A 22,087-nucleotide genomic window follows, 5' to 3' on the forward strand; every position below is an offset into this window, starting at 1 on the left:
CACTTTGGGATAGCTTAAGGTCATGAAAGGCACTATATAACTGCGACTTTCTTTTATTTCTTTGACAGTGTGACAGTTTTTGTAACTCCTGACAGCTTCTAACTCTGATCTCTCCAGAGCTCACCTTTAAACAAAAGCAGCCCATAGATGTGAACCTGTTAATGTTCTAAATATAACACCATGTCAGCATTAACTTTTCACTTAACTGAAGACCACTTGGCTCTTTATGCTAATAGACTAGTGAAATTATGTGTTTGTTTTCGGGGGATAATAACAACCAAATGTAATTATGGATTCAAAGTGAAATTGCTAATCGGCTTGCATTTAATAACAAATTTAACCGTAAGTCTATTTGGTTGTCACATGTATCAAAATGATGCTTTTCTTTATCTCACAGACTGTTCTGTGTATTCTTCAGCTGCTAAATCAATCTTGTGTCCCCTTCAGCATACCTTCAGACAAAGGTCAGTCTAGTTACATGAAGCATTAATGAAAGTCACTGTTCTTTCCCTTGCCTAGATTTTGGCAGCAGCTGCTGAAACTCAGGCTTGTACTGCCACCTTCAGCCTGTGGCATTAACAGCCACTCAGTGTCGCTGAGAATGAAGACTGAGGGAAGGGCCATGATTAACCTTGTTGCACCTGCTTTTTCAGTAAGAAATTTAAATTTGTCAGAACTAACTTCAGACCAGCACCCACTTTGACTTCACAGGGTGCTCAATATACTGTTCAGAATTGTTGTGTTGGTCTAAAGCCAGCAATAAGTATGATTAACAAATAGTTGGAGCTTGTGCTCAGCATGCTACGCTCAATTATTCCAGTTTCTCAGAGGACTGAGAGGATAAGAGATGGATATTAATGATGTAGATGGGATTAGCCATCCTCACTATGTCGCTTGTGACCCCTCGGAATTCTCCAGTCCAAGGGGTAGCAAGTGCTCTTTAATAGAGTGTATTTAAGGCAGATTTTTGGGCTCTAGGGATGGATAGAGTCATCATCTGGACAAGTAGATGTAAGCCAGAGGAACATCCATGTTCTTATTTAAAAGCAGAGCAGCCTCAAAAGGGCATGTAACCTATTTTTGCTCCTATTTCTCACATTCTAACCAGTGGTCCTAGAAGGACCCACCAAGGTCAGACCACGAAAGTGTTAAGCAAACCTTTTAAATAGTTTGGTGCCAAAAAGAAGCAGGATTGCTGCACCTGTCTCTTGAAAATCTGATCTCACCTGCTCTTTCACGGTGTTGTTCTCCTAAGATCCATCAAGGTTCGGCATCAGAACTGGCCAAAATTCTAAATCTCTGACTAGTGAGCTGTAACGGAATGCTCAGATGCCATCCACAGCTTGGTGGGTTAAAGCAACTGAAGCCTGGACTTATTCCCAAGGTCCTTGGGCATATGTTGGAATCTCACCATTTACCACAAGCCAGAAGCTGATGTGAATTGAATTTCTCCCCACTATTAATGAAGTTGATGACCATAGTTAAGTTCTTTAATCCTGGACTGGTGCCCCATTCTTACAAGTTTAATAATATTGATGGACAGGAAAAGGGAAGTTTGTGTTGAAAGCCTGCAAAATTATTGATTTGCCATTATCAAGATTCCAGAGTTAACGAATGTCCATCGGTTGCATTACCCAGTTACTAAAGTCAGGATGGCCTCTGCTGGGGAAAAGGGCACATGCAGTGTTCTCCTGTTCAAAGGCACCAACTCATTAAAGTAAACAGGAAATTGTTAGTAATTTTGTACTGATTTCAAAGCAACTTTCTTTTCACCTAGGGATCTAGATTTGAATCCAGCCTCTGACTAATTAGTAGTAAGCTTTCACTGAAGTTTTTCAGCGTGGGCAGTGTAGCAGCAAGTTCCTAAGTTCTCCATTACCTTAAAACACACACAATCTAAGTGGAAGGGACATGACAAAAAGCAACTTCGACAAAAAACAACTTCATACCAAACTAGCAGGGTTTTCATTCAAATGCTAACCAAGAACAGAGCATTTTGGCTGCTATTGTCTACCTCAAGCAGATCCATGTAAAATAAATATCTGGGAGTTGTCAGATAATTGTTACTTCATGAAAGGTCACAAGGTAAAGTGTGACATGATCAAGATGAGTACTTTATGGTCCTTTTTATTTTTCTTCTTGTACCGAGAAATCTTAACTTTAATTTTCTCCATCAACCATATGCCTGGCATCATTTGCTTTCCTTGAAGAAATTCAGGACATGAATTGTATTTGATGACAAGGTGATTGGATTAATTAGACAGATTGGGCTTCATGGAAGATGCTTGGTGACAACCCGCCAGTACTCATATAGCTACGTGTTTGCAGGCCCAGAAAAAATATTCCAAAGAACATTTGATAGTACTTTCCCAAAGGCTTTCACTTATATAGCACCTGGCACTCATTCCTTTAATGTATGGGCTGTGGTGGCCCATTTGTGAATGTAAGTTCCCACAATCAGAAATGTGATAATGACCAAATAATCTGTTTAGTAATCTTAGTTATTGACTTTTTTTTTGAATCACCTAAGAGAATTGGCAGCATTTTACATTTCTTTCAAAAGATGGCACCTTCAACAATGCATCACTCCCTTACAACTGCACTGAGATGCAAGTTTAAAATATTATGCTTTAGTCTCTGGAGTGGGACAGAAATCCATGAAACTGGCTCGAAGCTGAGAGGGCTACCAATGGAGCCATGATTTATACAAGGATATGGGCAGTTTCCGAGCCACAAGGACACCCAAAATATACCTTGCTGCACAGGAACAGCATATGACTGTAACGACCAGTTAGGGTCTGAAACATGGCTCCTGCTAGCAGGCTAATTGTTGGGCTGTGAACTGCACCAAGTATGGAAAATCCAATATGATTGTCTAGTAGGCACGAGTCCACTGCATGGACTGCTGATAATTTAGGGCCAATGGAGGGAGATAGAGAATTGAGTATGGAGTGTGCATCAAAGTGACCACATTGTCCTGAAGGATGTTGTAAGCTGCTGCCTAGAGCAGAAAGTGCAGCAACAGTAACTTTACACCCTCAGATGGGTCAAGGAACATGCTTTCCTCGGGCTAATAACCCTCTGATATATCTGCACATTGATAAACAAATCTCCTGCTAGCCATGACGAAACTGTGAAGTCGTGCAATGGTTTTGACCGAAACTCAGCTCAAAGGGAAGAACGGTGTCCCATACCAAAGTCTTCACTACCCTAATAATCTTCCCTCCACACAGCTACCTAAATCTAATGCCACCGGCTGACATCTTGGGCTCTCTCCCCACTCCTCAGTGAAGGCAATTTATGTTACAGAGAAGGTAGCTGGGGGTAGGAAATATCTGTGATAAGGTGAGGTCGGGTTGCTGTGAAATGGGTTAATGTGAGCGGTTAGGGGGAGATAACATGAGCAAAGAAGCCCAATTTCTTGCTTACTACAGGGTGCAGGACATGTCCAGGGCATTAACAAAGAAAAACCTGAGGAATATTACAGGTAGAATCATAGAATCATGGAATCAGACAGCACAGAAATGAGCCTTTTCGGCACACCTCATCCATGCTGCTATGATGCCCACTTGCACCAATCCCATTTGCCTACATTAGGCCATATCCCTTGACGCTGCCTCAAGAAGGTGGCATCTATCATTAAGGATCCCCACCATCCAGGTCATGACCTCTTCTTGCTGCTACCATCGGGCAGAAGGTACAGAAGCCTAAATTCCACACAGCTACTTTCTTACAACCATCAGGTTCTGGAACTGACCTGCACAACCCTAACCCTACCTCAGCAATAGAACACTACAGACCACCTCTTGCACTACCATGGGCTTATGTTTTTTTTACACTAATGTCTTGTTTTGCACTGTCTTTTTTTTCTTCACCGTCTTGGATAATTTATGTTCTGTGTGTTGTCTGTATCTACATGCCTATGATACTGCTGCAAGCAAGTTTTTCACTGTACCTTTACCTCACCGTACTTGTGTACATGACAATAAACTCGACTTGACTTGAATCTCCTCTGAGCACCTGCCTTTATTTTAATTTATTCATTTCTTTATAATTCTTTTAGACCACCTCATTTGCCCTCAAGACACACCTCATGTTTTTCATTGATATCCACTCTCCTTTCCATTTAGCAGAGAGTTACATAGCATGGGAACAGGCCCTTCAGCCCAACTCATTCGTACCAACCTAGTTGCCTAACTGAGTTAGTCCCATTGCCTGCAATTGTCCCATATCCTTCTAAACCTTCCCTGTCCATGGAACTGTCCAAATGCAATTTAAATATTGTAATTGTACCCAACTCTACCACTTCCTGCATGTTCACTGATTGATTCCTCATTGTTGATTTCATCTTCCTTCACCTCTCTCAATTCACTGCCCTCCCATGTTCCTGAGATTTCTCCTTCCATGTAAACTTTCCTATTCATCAGCATCTTGGCAAATTTTTCACAATACCTGGCCTCTCTTCATCTATGGCCTTGATCAGAGATCGGGCAATCTCTGATATTTTATTCCCAGCCTTCACTTCCTTCTGCATCTGCCACAGGAAGAACTGTCCCAACAACCAAATTGTTACAATGCCTCATCAATCATCAATTTGCTCAATCACCCCCTCACCTCTACCGGTCCTCAAAATTCTTAACTGTGTCCTGTCCTGGACATTTTCCCAAGGTGCCCATTATCTTTGCTATTTCAGTCAGACATGACTCACAAGTTAATCCATCGCAGAACTACCTGTCTGCCACTACATTGGGCTACATGCCCATTTTTACTGGAGAACAAATAAAATCTTCAAATTCTTTTCACACCATAAACATCCTTTGTTTTATTCTTTTATGGGATGTGGATACTACGGGCAAAGCCAACATTGACTATCCATCTCAAATTGTCCCTGAACAGTATAGCTTGATAGGCAGCTAGAGTCAACTACAATGGTGGATCAGGAGTCACATTTAGGCCAGATTTCCTAAAGGACATTGCGGACTGAAGGATAAGTAGATGAAGTTTCTTCGCCATGGGTATGAAGTTTAGCAGTGAGCAGTAAAGTGTGAGATGTAACTGGGATCAGCACCAGCATTAAATGATCCTGAGATCAGGAAGCTGAGAATGGCAAAGACCTTACCTCAATGTAACCAAGATGCATAAGTGAGGTTATATTTGAGTTTGCAGGAATTCTCAGTGTGGACAAAGAATGTGATTTAGTGTAGTCCCCTTTAAAAAGTGGGTTGGTAAAACCCAATTGTTCCACAAGTTCATAAGAAATGTCATTTCTCTGACCAGCGAGGTTGAAAATCTCATTGTAGACAAATTTTTCCAGTTGCAGTTTGATGAAGTTTTATTCCAGAGAAAAAGTTTGAAGAAGGTGGAAAATAATGTTGAAAACCGACAAGGTCCCACATAATAGGTTAATCAAGGAAATTTGGATACATGGGGTCAGTGGAGAATTGGCTGTGTGGATCCAGAACTGGCTTGCCTGTAGAAAACATAGGGTGGTGATTGAAGGGACTTATTCGGGCTGGAGGCCTGTGAGTAGTGGTGTTCCACAGGGATCTGTACTGGCACCTCTGCTGTTTGTGATGTACATAAATGACCTGAATGAGTATGTTGATGGGTGGTTTAGTAAGTTTGCAGACGATACCAAGATTGGTGGAGTTGTGAATAGTGTAGAAGACTGGCGATGGATACAGCATGATATCGATCAGTTGGAGATGTGGGCAGAGAAATGGCAGATGGAGTTTAACCCAGATAAATGTGAGGTATTGCATCTTGGTAGGACTGATGTCAAGAGGCAGTACACTCTTAAGGGCAAGACCCTTAACAGTGTTGAAGAGCAGAGAAACCTTGGGGTGCAAGTCCATGGCTCATTGAAAATGGCTACACAAGTAGATAGGGTGGTTAAGAAGGCTTATGGAATGCTTGCTTTCATTAATGGAGGTATTGAGTATAGGAGTCAAGAGGTTATGATGCATCCCTATAGAACTCTGCTTAGACCTCATTTAGAATATTGCATGCAATTCTGGGCACCTCACTATAGGAAGGATGTTGAGGCTTTAGAGAGGGTGCAGAGGAGGTTTACTTGGATGCTGCTTGGACTAGAGGCCTGAATGAGAGAAAAAAATTCTAGACCATGAGCTTTTAGTTCCAGATTTATTTATCCCTCTCCAGTTGCCATGGTAGGGTATGAACTTGTGTGGCTGGATGAATGGACGAGACCTCTGGATACCAAAATAACAATCATGCCCATAAATCCTTAAACCTAACCCCTTAAACCCATTTCCCTGCTTTTCATTTCCAGCAAAACGCAAAGAATGCAATGCTCAAACTTGCTGTGAAGATCAACACTGTGTGATAATTTACATTTGTACCTGTTTAAAACGTGAAATTTTTGGGACCAGTGCCTTGCACCTCAAGACATTAAAATCATCCACAGTTTTCAGGAATCTAGGATGGTGTTTTGAAATAGACATCAGACCCCTTTTCATCTTCCATTCAGGGGTGTAAATGCCTGTTCGAGGAGCTCTAGAAAAATTGGATTATTCCAAATGGAACAGGCCTGAGGCCTGTTCCACTCAGGTTTCCAAGATAGGGATGCGGCCTAACCAACAGCTACCACTGAGGAGATAAATGCACAATAGTCTGGAAACCAGATCATTTGGCACCCAATTTTCATCCACAAATCATGCATAAAGTGGATTTAATTCAGGATAAATCGCTCTGGTTATCATTTGCAGATGAGATCACAACCATTGGGAAATCAGACCAAACACTTCTGATTCTTGATCACAATTTACTGGGATCATGAGCATACATGAAGACATTACAATGTACACAATGTCTATTTCCATTCTTACTGTCATAAATGGGAGCTTGCAAGCGCATCCTGTGATTGCTGTTGAGCAGTTACAGCAGCAGTACATCGCACTACTTTGTTACATTGGCTTAAGTTTAAAAAGGCACTCTGCAAACATCAAGAAAACTAGACAGCTTCAGAGCTCACTGCAGGCTACACTTTCCAAAGTCCACCGAGTGAGGTATAACCAACAGTGAGTGCTCCCTCCAACATTTAGCTGCTAAACTACAGAAGAGCCAAATGCAGGTCTTGAGGCCGAGGGACATGAGGCACAGATTGAAGAGCAGCAAGAACAAGAGAAGCAGAAGGATAGAAAGTCTCGGGGAGATCCCAGCAGAACATCAATTACATAAACTCCCAGCAGAGCAGAGCATTGACTGCACAAGATCAGGAAACCCTTTTCAAAAGAAGCTTGCTGACTCATAGACCCCAATCCATACAAAGTAACTATCTTCACATTCCTGTCTTTATCACTAACACGGTTTACCAATGGATAGCCGAGAGAGCATGGACAACACATAATAATTCACAGGACTGGCTGTACTGATCATAACATGTCAAGGAATGAATCCTTGATCCATTTACTGAAAGCTACAGTAATTTTCAGGAGTGTGCAGCTCTCCCTGATATATCCTGAGGACATAAAATTTATTTCTGCGTTGTTCAAATGAGTAGGGATTCTCACAGTTGAAGGAAACAGAATCAGAGTCAGATTTTCTTATCACTGACTTATGTGTCATGAAATTTGTTGTTTTGTGGCAGCAGTCTAGTGCAAAGATATATAATTACTATAACTTCCAAAAATGAATGAAAAGTGCAAAAAAAAGGAATAACGAGGTAGTATTCATGGGTTCATGGACCATTCAGAAATCTGATGGTGGCGTGGAAGAAGCTGTTCCTGAAACATTGAGTGTGGGTCTTCAGAATCCTGTACCTCCTCCCCGATGGTAGTAACGAGAAGAGGGCATGTCCTGAATGGTGAGGGTCCTTAAAGATGGATTCCACCTTCTTGAGGCACCGCCTCTTGAAGATGTCCTCGATGGTGGGGAGGTTTGTGCCCATGATGGAGCTGACTATAACCCTCTATAGCCTCTTGTGATCCTATGCATTAGAGCTTCCATTCCAGGCGGTGATGCAACCAGTCAGAATGCTCTCCAACGTACATCGATAGAAATTTGTAAGAATCTTTGTTGACATACCAAATCTCCGCAAACTCCTAATGAAGTAGAGCCACTGGCATGCCGTCTTCGTGATTGCATCAATGTGTTGGGCCCAGGATAGATCCTCTGAGATGTTGACGCCCAGGAACTTAAGCTTGCCCTTTCCACCGCTGACCTCTCAACAAGGACTGGTGTGTGTTCTCCCAACTTTCCCTTCCTGAAGTCCATAATTAATTCCTTGGTCTTGCTGAAGTTGAATGTGAGGTTGTTGTTGCGACACCCCTCAACTAGCTGATCTGTCTCCCTCCTGTATCTCTCCTCATCGCTATCTAAGACACTTCCTGCCAACCTCTTCTTAGCCGAGCTCCTGGCTCAGTTGGTGCCCAGGATCTTCCTCTTCCATGTATTGCTCTGATGAGGACTTCCATATCTCTTTAAATGGATCTGGGAAACCTCTTCCTCTCTCACTTCCTCTCCTTCTCCCTCCCCCTCTCCCTCCCCCTCTTCCACTTCTCCATGGCAGCCATAATGTGTGTTGCCGCTGCCTGGGTTCTATGGGGATTGTACCTTTAAGAGCTGATGCCCTTCACTGATTGGTGTGCAGGAATTGTCAGAGCTACTTTCGTTTGTGCTTGATTCCTTTGGGAACCTCAGAGGTTCCTTCTTAGTGTATGCTTCTAAGTGTAAACACCCTAATGCTGTTTATTTGCTTTTGCCAATATCAGATTTATTTTTCACTTTGGCTGTTAGCACTATTCACAGTGCAGGTTTAGCAGACCAATTAAGGGTGATAAACAATTTCCAGGAAAGTATTTTTTAATTCATGTGGTGGCAGGAAGAGCAGGAATTATCCCTTCGACCCCAGGGCACTCCCGATGGTTGCAGTCAGGCCATCTCAAGCTGTCTTCCCCAGGACTCAAATACCTGAAGGTGACAGCAGGTCGAGGCAACTGAGTCCAAACTTCATTTCTTCAGTCAACAAGCCAAATGGCAGAATGATTGTGAATTGGAACACGTGTCGTGCTCTTGAAATAATTGTTCCAGCATCTCAAACAGCAGGAACTCAGTTTACTGTTGCAAATCCCAGTTAAAGAAATGTTGCAAAAACTTATGAGTTAAGCTTATCCAATTAATATGCAGTATTAATCTTTGCAGAATGAATCAAGTCTCAGTGAAAGCTTGTTTCCATGATAATCAGACTATAAAATAATTAACAGAAACCAAAAATATCCTTGATGAGTTTAATGTATTTTACATGTTGTCCATTCGAGGGACATGCTGTTGTATTCTTGCAGTGATTAAGACTGAAACATGGGTCTTCTGAAAACACAGCTTGTTCTTAATTTATTCTGGCCCATTATGCTCTTGATTCATGAAATGTTTACACTGGATAGAGTAATGTGATAGCAGCAGTGCCCCTGACTATTAGTACATGGAGGTCAGGTGCTTAACACATAGGAAATGAGAGCAGACCTGCAGGAATATTCACACTCACCATGTTCCCATACCTCCTGAAAGCCTGAATCAAGAAAACTTCTGGCTAACTGTCTGAGAGCAGGTTGACTGTGCAGCCTCTCAGCCCAGAAATTTCAGTCAAACAAAATTCAAAGTTTTTCTTTTCACACATGAAACAGTATTATATGCCCTGCCAGCAACAGCTCTGTGTGTGTGTGTGTGTGTGTGTGTGTGTGTGTGTGTGTGTACGCTTGTGTGTGTCACCTACCAGCTCAAGCATTGCACATCAGCTCTTATTTGGCAAAGCCAACTGTGCATGTAGATATTCTGGCAGATCCTCATAAGAAAATCCCCTGACGTTCTTACCATGGAAATAAGGCTGCTGACATCACACATGGATGCCCAAGTGGGTTACATAGAATCATAGGTAATCACAGGACTGGAAAGGATTCTGCAGTCAATTTGGGGAGTTCCAAAAACAAATGTTGCACTGTTATCTCTTTTCTCAAATATTTACCCGTGTTCATGCTTCTAAACCATCTGACTCCTTTTACTCCTCCGTGTTCATTAAATTGTCATGACAATTTGCATAAAATAGTTAAATCTAAACTGGCAGAACACCTTCCTTACCCAAAGCTGGAAACATCTATCTAGCTTTTACCACAATCTTGAACAGATTGTGATCTTTACCTATTTGTTCAGTGTAATATCTGGCTCAGTTTTCTCTTCAGGGTTTCATGCACTTTAGCCCTTTGTTACATGAATTCAAGTAGTTAAAGGTCAATTGCTCTCTTCTCCATTCCTCTCATTCTGGATCCCATTTTTTAATAAAGCATCCAGATCTGCATTTCTATTTCAAGTGGCTTTGTACAGAGTAATGGCAAGCAATCACTCAGGCATAATAGTCAAGATCTGATTGGATTTTCTGCTGCTGCTATGCACGGCACCGCTGGTACCAATGAACTGTCCACAAGTAGCCTATGATCTATTTCCATTGCTGCATTCTTCGATGTAGGAAATGCAATGACCAATTAGAGTTTGACAAAGTCCAAAAAATAACAAGATAATGAGAGATGATTTGTTTTAGTAAACTTGACAGGGATAAATATTGGCGAGGACATTGGGCAAAACGTCTCTGCTTTTTTAATAGCATAAATTTGTTAATTCCAGTCGAGAAGGCACTTGGGGTCTCAGTTTAACCATCCATGTGAGTGCCTATGCCTCCTACATTTTCAGTACAGTTCTGGGAATGTCAACAGAGGTTAGCACCTTCTAGCAGGTGGTTGAGCCCTCAGCCTTCTGAATTGGAGTCAACTTGTTCAAGCTATTAAGCCACAACTGTAAGGAGTCTGTGCATTCTCCGGTGTCTGTGTGGGTTTCCTCCGGGTGCTCTGGTTTCCTCCCACGTTCCAAAAGATGTACGGGTAGGTTAATTTGCGTTTAAAATGGGCGGCGCAGACTCGTTGGGCCGGAAGGGCCTGTTATCACGCTGTAAAAATAAAAATTAAAAAAATTAAATTAAGCCAATGGACAACACCATATCCAGTGTGACAATTTTCCCCATTTAGTTTGTCTTTATGCTGTTCTGTTGTCTTCAATATTGTCATGATCTTACATTTTTTCAAACTGTGTTCTTTGTCAAACATTATCCCCCCTCTCCAGCCTAATGAGATCCACTAGCTTTTTGTTTATTTTGTCCTTACTATTTGAAATCTTCCATCTTTCAAGTTAGTGTCATTATCTGACTCCACCTCCAAGATTTTTCCATACCATATAAACTCCAATTGGATGTAAAATTTCAAAAGTACATTGTACAATCTTGCAAACTAATGTGGCTTCCATAATAGCATATTAAGTGTGGCTGTACATATGCTGTACAGACCAGAAAAACAGGTACAATGCCTGAGCAATCTCTGCAACATCAGTAAACAAGATACCATGATTAGCTTCAGTTAGAGGAAAATGTTCCTGCATTTCAGGTTCTGATAACATTCAGAAATACAGCACATACTTTCAGCAGCAGTGCTGAGTAGCTCTAGAATGGGTGAGGCTCAGCTGCGAAGCTCCCTTTATTCATCAGTCTCTGAGAATGAGAAATGTGCATCTTCAGATTAAAAGGTATTTCTTAGTATCCCTTATGTTCCTCCTGACAACAAAAACAAACAAGGGTTTAAACATTCAGATCCTCTCCACATCCCATTCAACGTCTAAGCAGCTTTGTCACAAAGGAACCCACTCATTTAGATTTCAGTTAAGATTGCAGTCAGTTGTCACCCTCAGGCGCGTGCCTTCACTGCCTGCTCAGAAGAGCAGGTTTATATCAGGAGTGGCGCAAAGTAGACAAGAAATTGGGGGATGTCAGCAATTTAGCCAATCATGCACCTGGTTGTCAACAGACACATACTGTTAATATCCTTCGTTTGGAATTCTTCATTTATTTTGATCAAATTGATGCTGTAACCTGTATTCCTGTCAAAGAGAGGGAAGGTTTGAATGCTTGAATAAACCCTCAATCTGTCAGAGTTGTCCCTTATAATTGGATTTTAAACCCATCTCCTGAATTATCTAAAAGCTAAATTTGTCTTTGAAAGAAAAGCTTTTCATTTGAGATGAATGGTTTAATTGACTTTTCACAGTCTTTCACGGAGTCTCAGATAATAGGATGACATTCTGTGCACTTTGTGACAAAATGAGTCCATTTTTGCAAGGTTTATTAACCTTTTAACCTGGGCATCACTTTTTCTTCTCCTGGCAACAGTTCACTGTTATTAAGTAGTTATATTAAAAAAGATAATGAACACCTGTATACTTACCACACTGGGTTATAATGTAAAGCACCTTTCTGGAGCGAGCTCACTGTCTTGGGTAGAAAATGGGCATGGGGGCAGTTAACCCATGTGCTTTCAACCTAGCGGAAGCAGCACACCAGATTCATGTTGCCAGTTAAGTATCATGATTTCCAAATCCAGGCAGCGCTAACTGTTCTGCGCCAGCAGCAGCCCAATTTTTTAACCCATCTTCACCAGTTCAAGCCAGCCTGAACTGCTTAAAACCAGCCAACACTTCCAGAAGGGAAGTAATTTGCAGTTGCAGCAGATGCTAGAAGTTGTTCTGGAGGCAATGAGTTCTGATAGCAAGCATGACCCATCAAGTGGAGAGCTTCATTTGGAGGAGGAGGTGGTGAAAGCGAGAGGTGGCCTCTATCTTTAGAGACCAGGAGGCACTCAAGGCAAACACTGAAAAAACTTTGGAGGAATTTCCCCCCTCCCCCCCCACCCCCACAGCTATAGAGTCAAACTTCAAGGACTGAGGTTCAGTCCCACAAAGAATTCAATGATCACACACGTAACGCTCAAGTTCAGCAAATGCATCGACAAAAACCATATTCCACCAAATATATCATTAACCTCAGGCACAATAACTCTGCATCAATTGCTCAGCAACTATCTCTCTCAGTCAGGACTTGGCCTCACCCATTTGCATTACTCGAAGCCATACAACCATATCTCAGCTTGCACACACTGCCAGTGCTTTTACCATGCCAGGTGCATCACTGAAGGGTGGTTTGTAGCATTTTCACACTTCCTTCTCTCTCATAGGGCAAGGTGGTGCACAGCCACCAGCAACAACAGAAAATCATCAGAGATAGACACAGCTTGCACCTGGCATAGATAGTGCTCACTCTGTTTGGAGCAGATGTGATAGCAGTGGGGCTGAAACCATCTTAGGTAATGGTATACACAAACCTAATCCTCCTCCTTGTATCCCATTTCACCCATAATCCATACTTTCTACTGACATATAACCTGCAGAAGGAGTTTCTATCAACCTCTGACTATCTCCCCCTCCTTTCTTCATAATAGCTCCACACTTGAAACCTTGTCTTCAGACAGTCAAAACCTGGTCAGGCACTGGAGACAGGGAGAAAGAGTGAAGGTGAAGCCACACACCATCGCTTGATTTAAGGCTACCAGCCACCAGCTCAGGTACAGGCACTTGGGAAACTGTAGGGGTTAACTTGAAAGCAAGGTCTGAACACAGTGAGTCACCAGGCATTAGTGGGTCGCAGCCAGGTCAAAAGGAAAGCTAGCACAGGTAAAGGTGAAATACCACAGGGGGAACAGATGGGACTTTGACAAAACATCCTACAAGAAATAACAGGTGTTTGCACAATTGAAATGCTTTGGCAACCCTGCTGGGAAGCTTGCATGCAATGTCAATGAGCAAAGAGGAATCCAGCACCAACCCTGCACAGGGTTATATGAGCCAGAGCCCCATACACAGAGGTTAGTGGATAACTCCTTCAGTAAATGCGAAAACATAATAGTATGGATGCTGGAATCCTGAAATATAAACAGAAAATGCTAGAAGTACTCAGCAGGTCAGGCAGCATCTGTGAAGAGAGAAGCAGGCTGAAAATGTTGAATTGGTGATCTTTTATCAGTACTGGGAATAGCTTGAGGTAAAACAAGTTTTCAGATGCAGAGATAGGGTGAGGAAGGAAAGAGCAAAAGGGAAGAGTTTCAATGGACTGTAAGGAAGGAGATATTAAATGAAAGACAATAGTGCAAGGTGAAAGGAGGTGATAATATGCAACAAAAGATACCAGTATGAAGGCATCATGGTACTGATAGGGTACCAAGCATTGACCAACATGAGGTATTAGTTATGGATGCACAGCTGGACATTGCGGAAGTCGAATTCCTTCCAGTTGTGTATCATCTCTGAATTTGCATGGCATCTCTGACCTGAATAACATTCATAGGGTCCACAAACCTCACAGAGCTATGAATGTGCTCCACCAAGTGCTCTCTGGCAATGGAGAACAAGATACCTACAATTTTCTTGGAATAAAGTGTTTGCAATACCACCTGCACAGTGAACTGTGATATCCAGCAGAGAATTCCCTGGCCTGGAGCGAACCCTATGTATAGGTAGTGATGGTCACTGTGATCTTTAACATCCAAAGCATTTGATGTATCCAAGGAAGGCCAGATGCCAAACATTTTGGTCTTCACACTATGGAGAATTGCCTCCTGAAAACACTTGGTGGATATGATCTCCTGCCAAGAGCCCTTCTCTCTTCCAGCATATCATCCTGTTTAGTGTCTCCTGTTCACACATCAATCCAAGAGGAATGGTCACTAAAGCATGGAAGTAATGATTAATAGAGCAACCTGGAATTCAAGGCAAAGTTGGTTAGCTCCTGGAAGATCACTCCTTATAAACTTAAACAAATCTAGAGAAGGCGAGAGCACTAAACACTCAATGACCTGAAACAGCATTCAATAGAAATCAATCAGTGACTATCCTGTGTATATTCAGTGAGCCCTTTAAATTATATGGGTGACTGTGGCATCCTTCTTCAAATGAACATGCATTGTTGGTTTCTGATATGATAATGTGGCTTTATATCAGTGTTGTATGCTGATTCATGTCGTAATCTGCCTACTCTGTACATTTCCAGCATTACAGACCAAATATGGTGGCTGTCATGCCTCGGCTTCCACATGTATGAGCTTTGTATGCCAGATTGCAAAGAAATTCACACCATCCATTCCAACCAATGGGTGCTGCACAGCCAAACTGGGAGCCTTTTTTTCAAAGCATATCATCACATCTTTTGCCATTGTTATATGTCATTCAGTCAACAAGTTCCTTTAAAAAGTGGATTTCACACGTTTTTAGAACAGAAAACCAACCAATTTTGTATCAGACCAGTCATTTGCAAATAAGCGAGAATATGCTATTTGTTTTGTGAGTATATCTACAGCGGTATAGCTGGTACAGCTGCTACCTCACAGCTCCAGCAACCTGGATTCAATTCAGACCTCCAGTTCTGTCTGTGTGGAGTTTGCACATTCTCTTTATGACCACGTGAGTTTCCTCTGTTTGCTCTGGTTTCCTCCCATATCCCAAAGATGTGGAAGTTGTTAGGTTTATTGGCCACTACAAATTGCCTCGACTGTGTCAGTGAATTGTCGAATGTGCAGGGAGTTTGGGGACTGTGGGAAGAATAAAATTGGAACGATTGTAAATGGGAGTTGGATAGTCAGTACGGAGCCAATGGGCCAAAGGGCCTGTTTTAGTACTGTATTACCCTATGACTTCCTATCCTCACCTAATCTTCTTCTTCTAGCTTCTCAGGAATAATGTATTTTCAACAATGTAATGTGTTGAATTAGGATAAAAAGAAGGGAGGACAAATGCACTTTGAAATCTGACATATGATAATGATTGTGAAAATCATAAGTATTAATGTTGAATTTCTTTATTTTTTCCAGTGTCTGTTGGATATGAATATGAATCTTGTCCAAATCTTATACTGTGGGAGAAGAGAACTGCCCTGCTACAGGGCTATGAACTAGATCCATCCAATCTGGGCGGTTGGTCACTGGATAAGCACCATGCTTTGAATGTTAAGAGTGGTGAGTTTGCCAGTTTCTAGCAGCTAATTCTATATGCTTTGTCGCAATGCAATCCTTTCAAACAGGCAAGGCCCAGAATCATACAGCTGTAATGTGGGTAAATGGGACTTGTGTAGATGGGCAAAGTGGTTGGCATGAACATAGTGAGCTGCAGTACTGTACCACTCTATGATTCTAAATATCTTTTCTGCTGTGATGACAGGCACGGTAGTGTAGCAGTTAGCATAACACTATTACAGCACCAGCTACCCGGGTTCAATTCCAGCCGCTGTCTGTAAGGAGTTTGTGCGTTCTCCCCGTGTGTCTGTGTGGGTTTCCTCCGGGTGCTCCAGTCCTCCCACATTCCAAAGATGTACAGGTCAGGAAGTTGTGGGTATGTTATGTTGGCACCGGAAGCATGGTGACACTTGCGGGCTGCCCCCAGAACACTCTACGCAAAAAGATGCATTTCACTGTGTGTTTCCATGTACATGTGACTAATAAAGATATCTTACCTTAATTTGAATTCAACAAGATACTAAACTCTTATATATCCATATGGTGTGCAGAATTACCTATTGGGAGGAAAATTATGGGAATTTACACCCCAGAATTAAACCCAAATGAAGAACTACCCTTGGCATTGGGTGGGGTGGGTTGGGTGGCTGGAAGGCAGGGCATAGGGAGTGCAGGGTTGGGGGTGGTAGAAATGTGTTCATGATGCAAATAACTTAAGTTATATCTGTGTAATCCAGTTTGGATGCTCTCGTTGTCTAACTTACATCCTTTTTTTCATGCTCGTATTTAATTCACATGGTTGACACTAGAACCTAACCTTGTTGCTCTCTTCTGCATTATTACCAATGTCTGAGTGCCTCCCTACAACTGAACATGGGATGTAACTTAAACAGTGAGGTAACGATCTGTCCAAAAGTCATTACCTAATGTATTCTCAAAGTTTCAAGCCACAATTGAAATGCATTGATGGAAAGGCTTTAGTGGAATGATGAAGATGAGACTGGTGGGTGTGCAACAAGAAGGTTCAACCCCATAATTCATAGAAGATGAAGCATAAGTAGAAGCAGGAGAGGCCATATCCCCCTCATAAGATTGTGGTTGATTTTTACATGTGCCACTTTACTGCACTAATGCCATATCGTACAATTCTCTAAGTATCGAAAGATCAATGTATCCCTAGTCTTGAGATTTCACAGCTCTCTTGGGTAGAGAATTACAAAGATTCACTACCTCTGAGTGAAGAATTTTTTCTCATCTCAGTCCTGAATGGCTGGCCCGTTATTCTGACACTATGACTCCCCAGTCTGGGAAAATATCATCCCCACATTTGCCACTATCAAGCCCCACAAGAATTTTGCATGTATCAATGAGATCACCTTTCATTCTTCTAAACTCAAGAGAATATAAACCCACTATGCTTAATCTCTCCTCATAATTCACACCTGTCTGTCTCTGGCATTCAATTGTTGGCAACCCTTCAGCCTGTTGAGATAACTGTGCACTCTGAAATGTTAATGCTAACCCGTTCTGTTTTTTCAGGCGTCTTGCACAAAGGAAATGGGGAAAACCAGTTTCTGTCTCAGCAGCCAGCAGTGATCAGCAGCATCATGGGAAATGGGCGCAGGCGAAGCATCTCATGTCCCAGCTGTAATGGTCTTGCTGATGGAAACAAACTCCTGGCCCCTGTGGCCTTGGCTGTTGGTGTAGATGGCAGTCTGTACATTGGAGATTTCAACTTTATCAGACGTGTTTTCCCTGCCAAGAATGTCACCAGTATCCTAGAGCTGAGGTAGGAGACATGGTCATAAATCACTGTTGCCTGGAGATTCCTAGTTTGTTGCAATATTGGTTTGAGCACTGTGACTGAATTTGCATTTGATCATGTCTAGAACACAGGTAAATAGTCAAAGGAGTCTAGTGTTCACCTCAGAATGTCTTCCTACTTGTTAGAAATTGTTTTGCTATTTATCTCTAGTATTATAATGCTGATGTCATTTATTTGATTAACCCACTTACTTTTAAATCCCTGACTGGAGATAATAAAGAACATTCTTTTGCTAATGTAAACTGTTCCCTATCATCTGCCCTGCCAACAAAAGTACCATGAAAATAGCAGACCAAATATTTAATGTAACCTTGCATCCGCAAACTCTAGTCTGGCTCCAGCAGCAGTTCCAACTTAACAGGCACTGTGTCCGGTTGTCCCAGTGAGCAATCAAATCAAACAGCATTTGCAATCATTTAAACCAGTGAATACTGGCAAGCATAGATTCATTGTCCATGGACCCTCCTCCAACATAAGGTGTCCATGGCATTGAAATGATATTTATGTTTAGCTTTATATTGTTTAAAATATGTTTTCCCTAAAACAATAATTTTATGATAATCCTAGATGTCTATTCATCTAGAAATTCAACTTTGTGTTCTGCTTCATTGCTGACAACTACCCAGTACCTTATCTCTGCTAACAATATTATGAAGGGAGGAACTGATCTGTCAAATAAAATGCAGAAAATCAGCTTTGCTGAAATTGAAAGAGCCTCAAATCCCATTGCAGTTCCTCATTCATCCAGCTTTCTGTAAAATATAAAGAGATCCATCAAATATCAAATTCTTGGGAAATAAAAATAATTTAAATAGAAAATAGTTGTGCTATTTTCTACAGCTTCTAGTGAATTAAAGTTCACTTCTAAATTATTTCATCTTAAATGAAAAATTACAATTATGGCAGGTTAACTTCCTTGCAGTCAACCATGAGATCCATTGCTAGCGAAACAAAATATCAAAGAAGCTCATTAAATCCCCCAAATCCTCTCCAAGGTTTTCATGGACCATAGATTGGAATACATTCAAGGATGAAAGACATTTTGAGCTTAATAATATGCAATAACTCACACCTTGTTACATTCACCCACCATCTCTATGCTAAATGAGTTATATTCACTCCTAATTGGATATCTTTATTTTAAACTGTTCACCCTTCTATTAAAACTCCACCATTGCCTTGTCCCTCCCTATCCCTGTACCCTTCTTCAGCCTGTTGGACTTCTCTCTTACACACCTGTGATTTTAATTGCCCTGCTGCCAAGGAATGCCCTCCATAAATCTCTTTGCCTCTCTGCCACCATTTTCTCCTTAAACATTCCTTTAAAAAATCCCTCGTTTACTACCAACCTTAATATCGTTTCAGTTTGATTAATGTCCAATTTTCTTTGATGTTCCTGTGAAGCACCTTGGATATTTTACCACATTGAAGGTGAAACGTAAATGCGCATTATTAGTGTTGGTGTTCAAACACTAAATGTTCTTGTAGTTTTTGTTGTCATATCCTCTTCTTTTCATACTCATTCACAAAACTCATGGATCTTTCCATTGGCAGGAACAATGGTATTGATTTACTCAGTAAATGGTGATAGGAGGATCAGCAGTCAGAAAGACTCCTGCTATGGCCATTGTTGCTATGTTAAGAGCAGTGATAGATTTCTGTAGTTAATACAGTCAAGTTTTGGCACTGTTCTACATATTTACTGTGACACAAACATATACAATGTCTTCCTTTTCCTATATTCCCTATTCCAAAATACTTTGCTGGTCAAGATTAATTCGTGCCTTTTCTCCCCTGGGCCTTCCCTTTGAATGAAATTCTTGCTCACAATTCAGATCACAATTATTTCCATTAAGTACATCCCCAATTTAGTCCTGACAAACATTAGGAAGACATGATGAAAACTGACAGTTAAAATGCCTCAGAAGGAAAGGCTGTAAAATGAAAAGGTAATGTGGTGATACAACCCACTGATGAATCAGTGTATAATGCCCCAGAGTATAGTGTGCTTGCAATTCACCTTCAGCCAGCCTGTTCTGATCTCAACAATGCCATTAGGGTAGATGCTGAGTGGAAGCAGGTGCTTCCCTGCAGGAAGTAAGGAAAAGGTGAAGTTTCAGTCTTGTCTGATGCACACATACAGCTTCTAGCAGGTGGTCAAGGGGCATCATTGGCAGGAATCGTGGAGTGAGCTGCCATGCTTTGCAGACATTATGCGGAGCAGGAAGGTTCAAAAGAGGAGCAGAATAATAGCTTGCCAGCTAACTCAAATGGAATTATATGATTCTTGGTACCTTCGCTGCAGAATTTCTTTTTCTTTCCACAAATAAGAAAGAGTTGGCTCGTCACTTCTGATTCGATCGGATATCCTCACCTTCATTCTGTAAAAAAATATTTATCCGGCATCATGTATATTACAAATATGTTGGTGATTTCTAGCTTAAATCATGAGCAAGTTTTGAAATTATGTGCACACATAAGCAACAAGAAGTCTGCTGAATTACTGCTCAGAGGGGGAGAGAATTCCAAACAAAGAAAAGTCTCATTCATATAGTTTTGAATATTAGACATTGCATGTCACTGCACGAATGTCTGCACTCATTTAAGGCTTTCTGTACTAAAAATTGTATGAGCTTATTATCTGCTGAAGCAGTGGGCTGAGTGGCAACACACGAATAAGATGTTCTCTGCAACTAGAACTGAGAGAAAACAAATTTAATTGTTACCAATGATGGGTAATTTTTGTTCTCATTCTATTATTTTTATATCACTTTTTTGTTAGCTGTTCAAACATGTCTCGCATTGAGTGTTGGAACAACCTAAAATCTCCAGAATCTACATTTCAATTCATTACTGCTATTTGCATCCCTCTGCACAAAAGATAATGCTAACAGTTTGATTTACTGAATTACGTGGCTTTAAATGTTAGAAACAGGTACACTCTTTACAGTCCAGTAGGAAAAAAAGCATTTAAAATTTCTACCGTAACAATTTCATTGATAATATGATTAGGCCCAAAACATAGTGTTGGCTGCAATGCTGATATCGATCTTAATTTTGATTTTTAGTAACCTTTTTTTCCCCATCACGTCTGTCAGTGTTTAAGAGCTTCAGCAATCATTTAATAAACTAATGATGTAATAATGTATGTCTCAGATAATTTTTGCCTGTTCCTCTTTCTCTTTTGCTGTCTTTCCACAAAGAAATAAAGATTTTAGACATAGGTAAGCCAATCACTTTAACCTGTCTTCTTGAGAGAGAATATCTTGTCTCCTTTCTTTGTCCTGTTACTGTTCCATCTGCTTTAGACAGAGGTAATTCTGTGAATAAGTACTATCAGTGGTTAGAACTTACCAATAGAAGCTTATGTCCTTGTGTACAGTTTATAGTTTATCGGCACAAAGAGGGGAAGAGGGAAACGCCTCTGGGCTGTATCTGTGACAATTTTTCTGTAGCCTTAGAGTGGAAAAAGCAAAGTAAATGTCTCCTTTTGGAACAATATCAGGTCTTTAAAATATCAAAACATTATCAAAACCAAAGATTTCAAACCCTGCTCCAGGAATTGAGTAGGTTGCTTTGATACTGAACACTGATCCTTTTTGAGTGAAATACCAAACTGATGACCCACCTCACCTTTCTGGTGGATGTAAAAGATGCCAAGACATTATTCAAATGTGGGAGTTCTTCAGTGAGCCAGCCCAAGGTTCATATCTGATAAAGGCCACCTAAGATCACTTCCTTACCCATCCAAATCAATCGGTTCCTTTCCAACCCAAGCCTCTCCATCACCCACACCCTGTACTGACATTCCAGCTCAATGCTTTCCACCCATTCCACTGATCCCCATTAGCAATCACCCTCAACAGACCCCCCCCCAGTATCTAGCCCCATAAACCTTGAAGACACCCTCGATTGCTCCGCAGTACTAAAGTGCGCAAATGAATGGCCTTTCATTTTGAAGACTATTCAGTAGTATGCAATGCTTTGTACCGTGTAAAACTGAATGTTACTGTACCAAACCCATAAAGAAGACCTTCTTTGCACCCCCCCCCCCCATGCAACACACTATTAATGTGCCCTACACAGGTGGCATTCAATTTTCATGCATACAACTTACCATAACATTTCCATGGCTGTTGAGCTCATCTAATCCCTCACCTCCCCCTTTGAAATACCACTACTTATTACATTTATAAAGGTCCTTCACTCTCATCTCTCCTCCAGTACATCTTCACCTCCACTCCCATAAGCCAAAGGAATGCTGACTTAAAAGGACCTGGCATACAGTTGGTTAAGCCATTTGCAAATTGATCTTGCTGAACCACACAAAATGTTGTATTTACCAGAATGTCATTATATCAAGATCATTGCAGAA

The 22,087-nt window shown here is 41.3% G+C and overlaps 1 protein-coding gene across 1 annotated transcript in view; it reads left to right on the top strand.

The window, feature by feature from the left end:
* LOC127569407 (teneurin-2-like) overlaps positions 1-22,087 on the top strand; it is a 603,649-nt gene that overhangs the window by 550,009 nt on the left and 31,553 nt on the right. The window contains 2 exon segments of the mRNA XM_052014021.1: positions 15,747-15,890; positions 17,427-17,676. Of these exon segments, the coding sequence (XP_051869981.1) occupies positions 15,747-15,890; positions 17,427-17,676 (394 nt within the window).

This window comes from Pristis pectinata, chromosome 4 (genome assembly GCF_009764475.1).
Source record: "Pristis pectinata isolate sPriPec2 chromosome 4, sPriPec2.1.pri, whole genome shotgun sequence".
NCBI lineage: Eukaryota > Metazoa > Chordata > Chondrichthyes > Rhinopristiformes > Pristidae > Pristis > Pristis pectinata.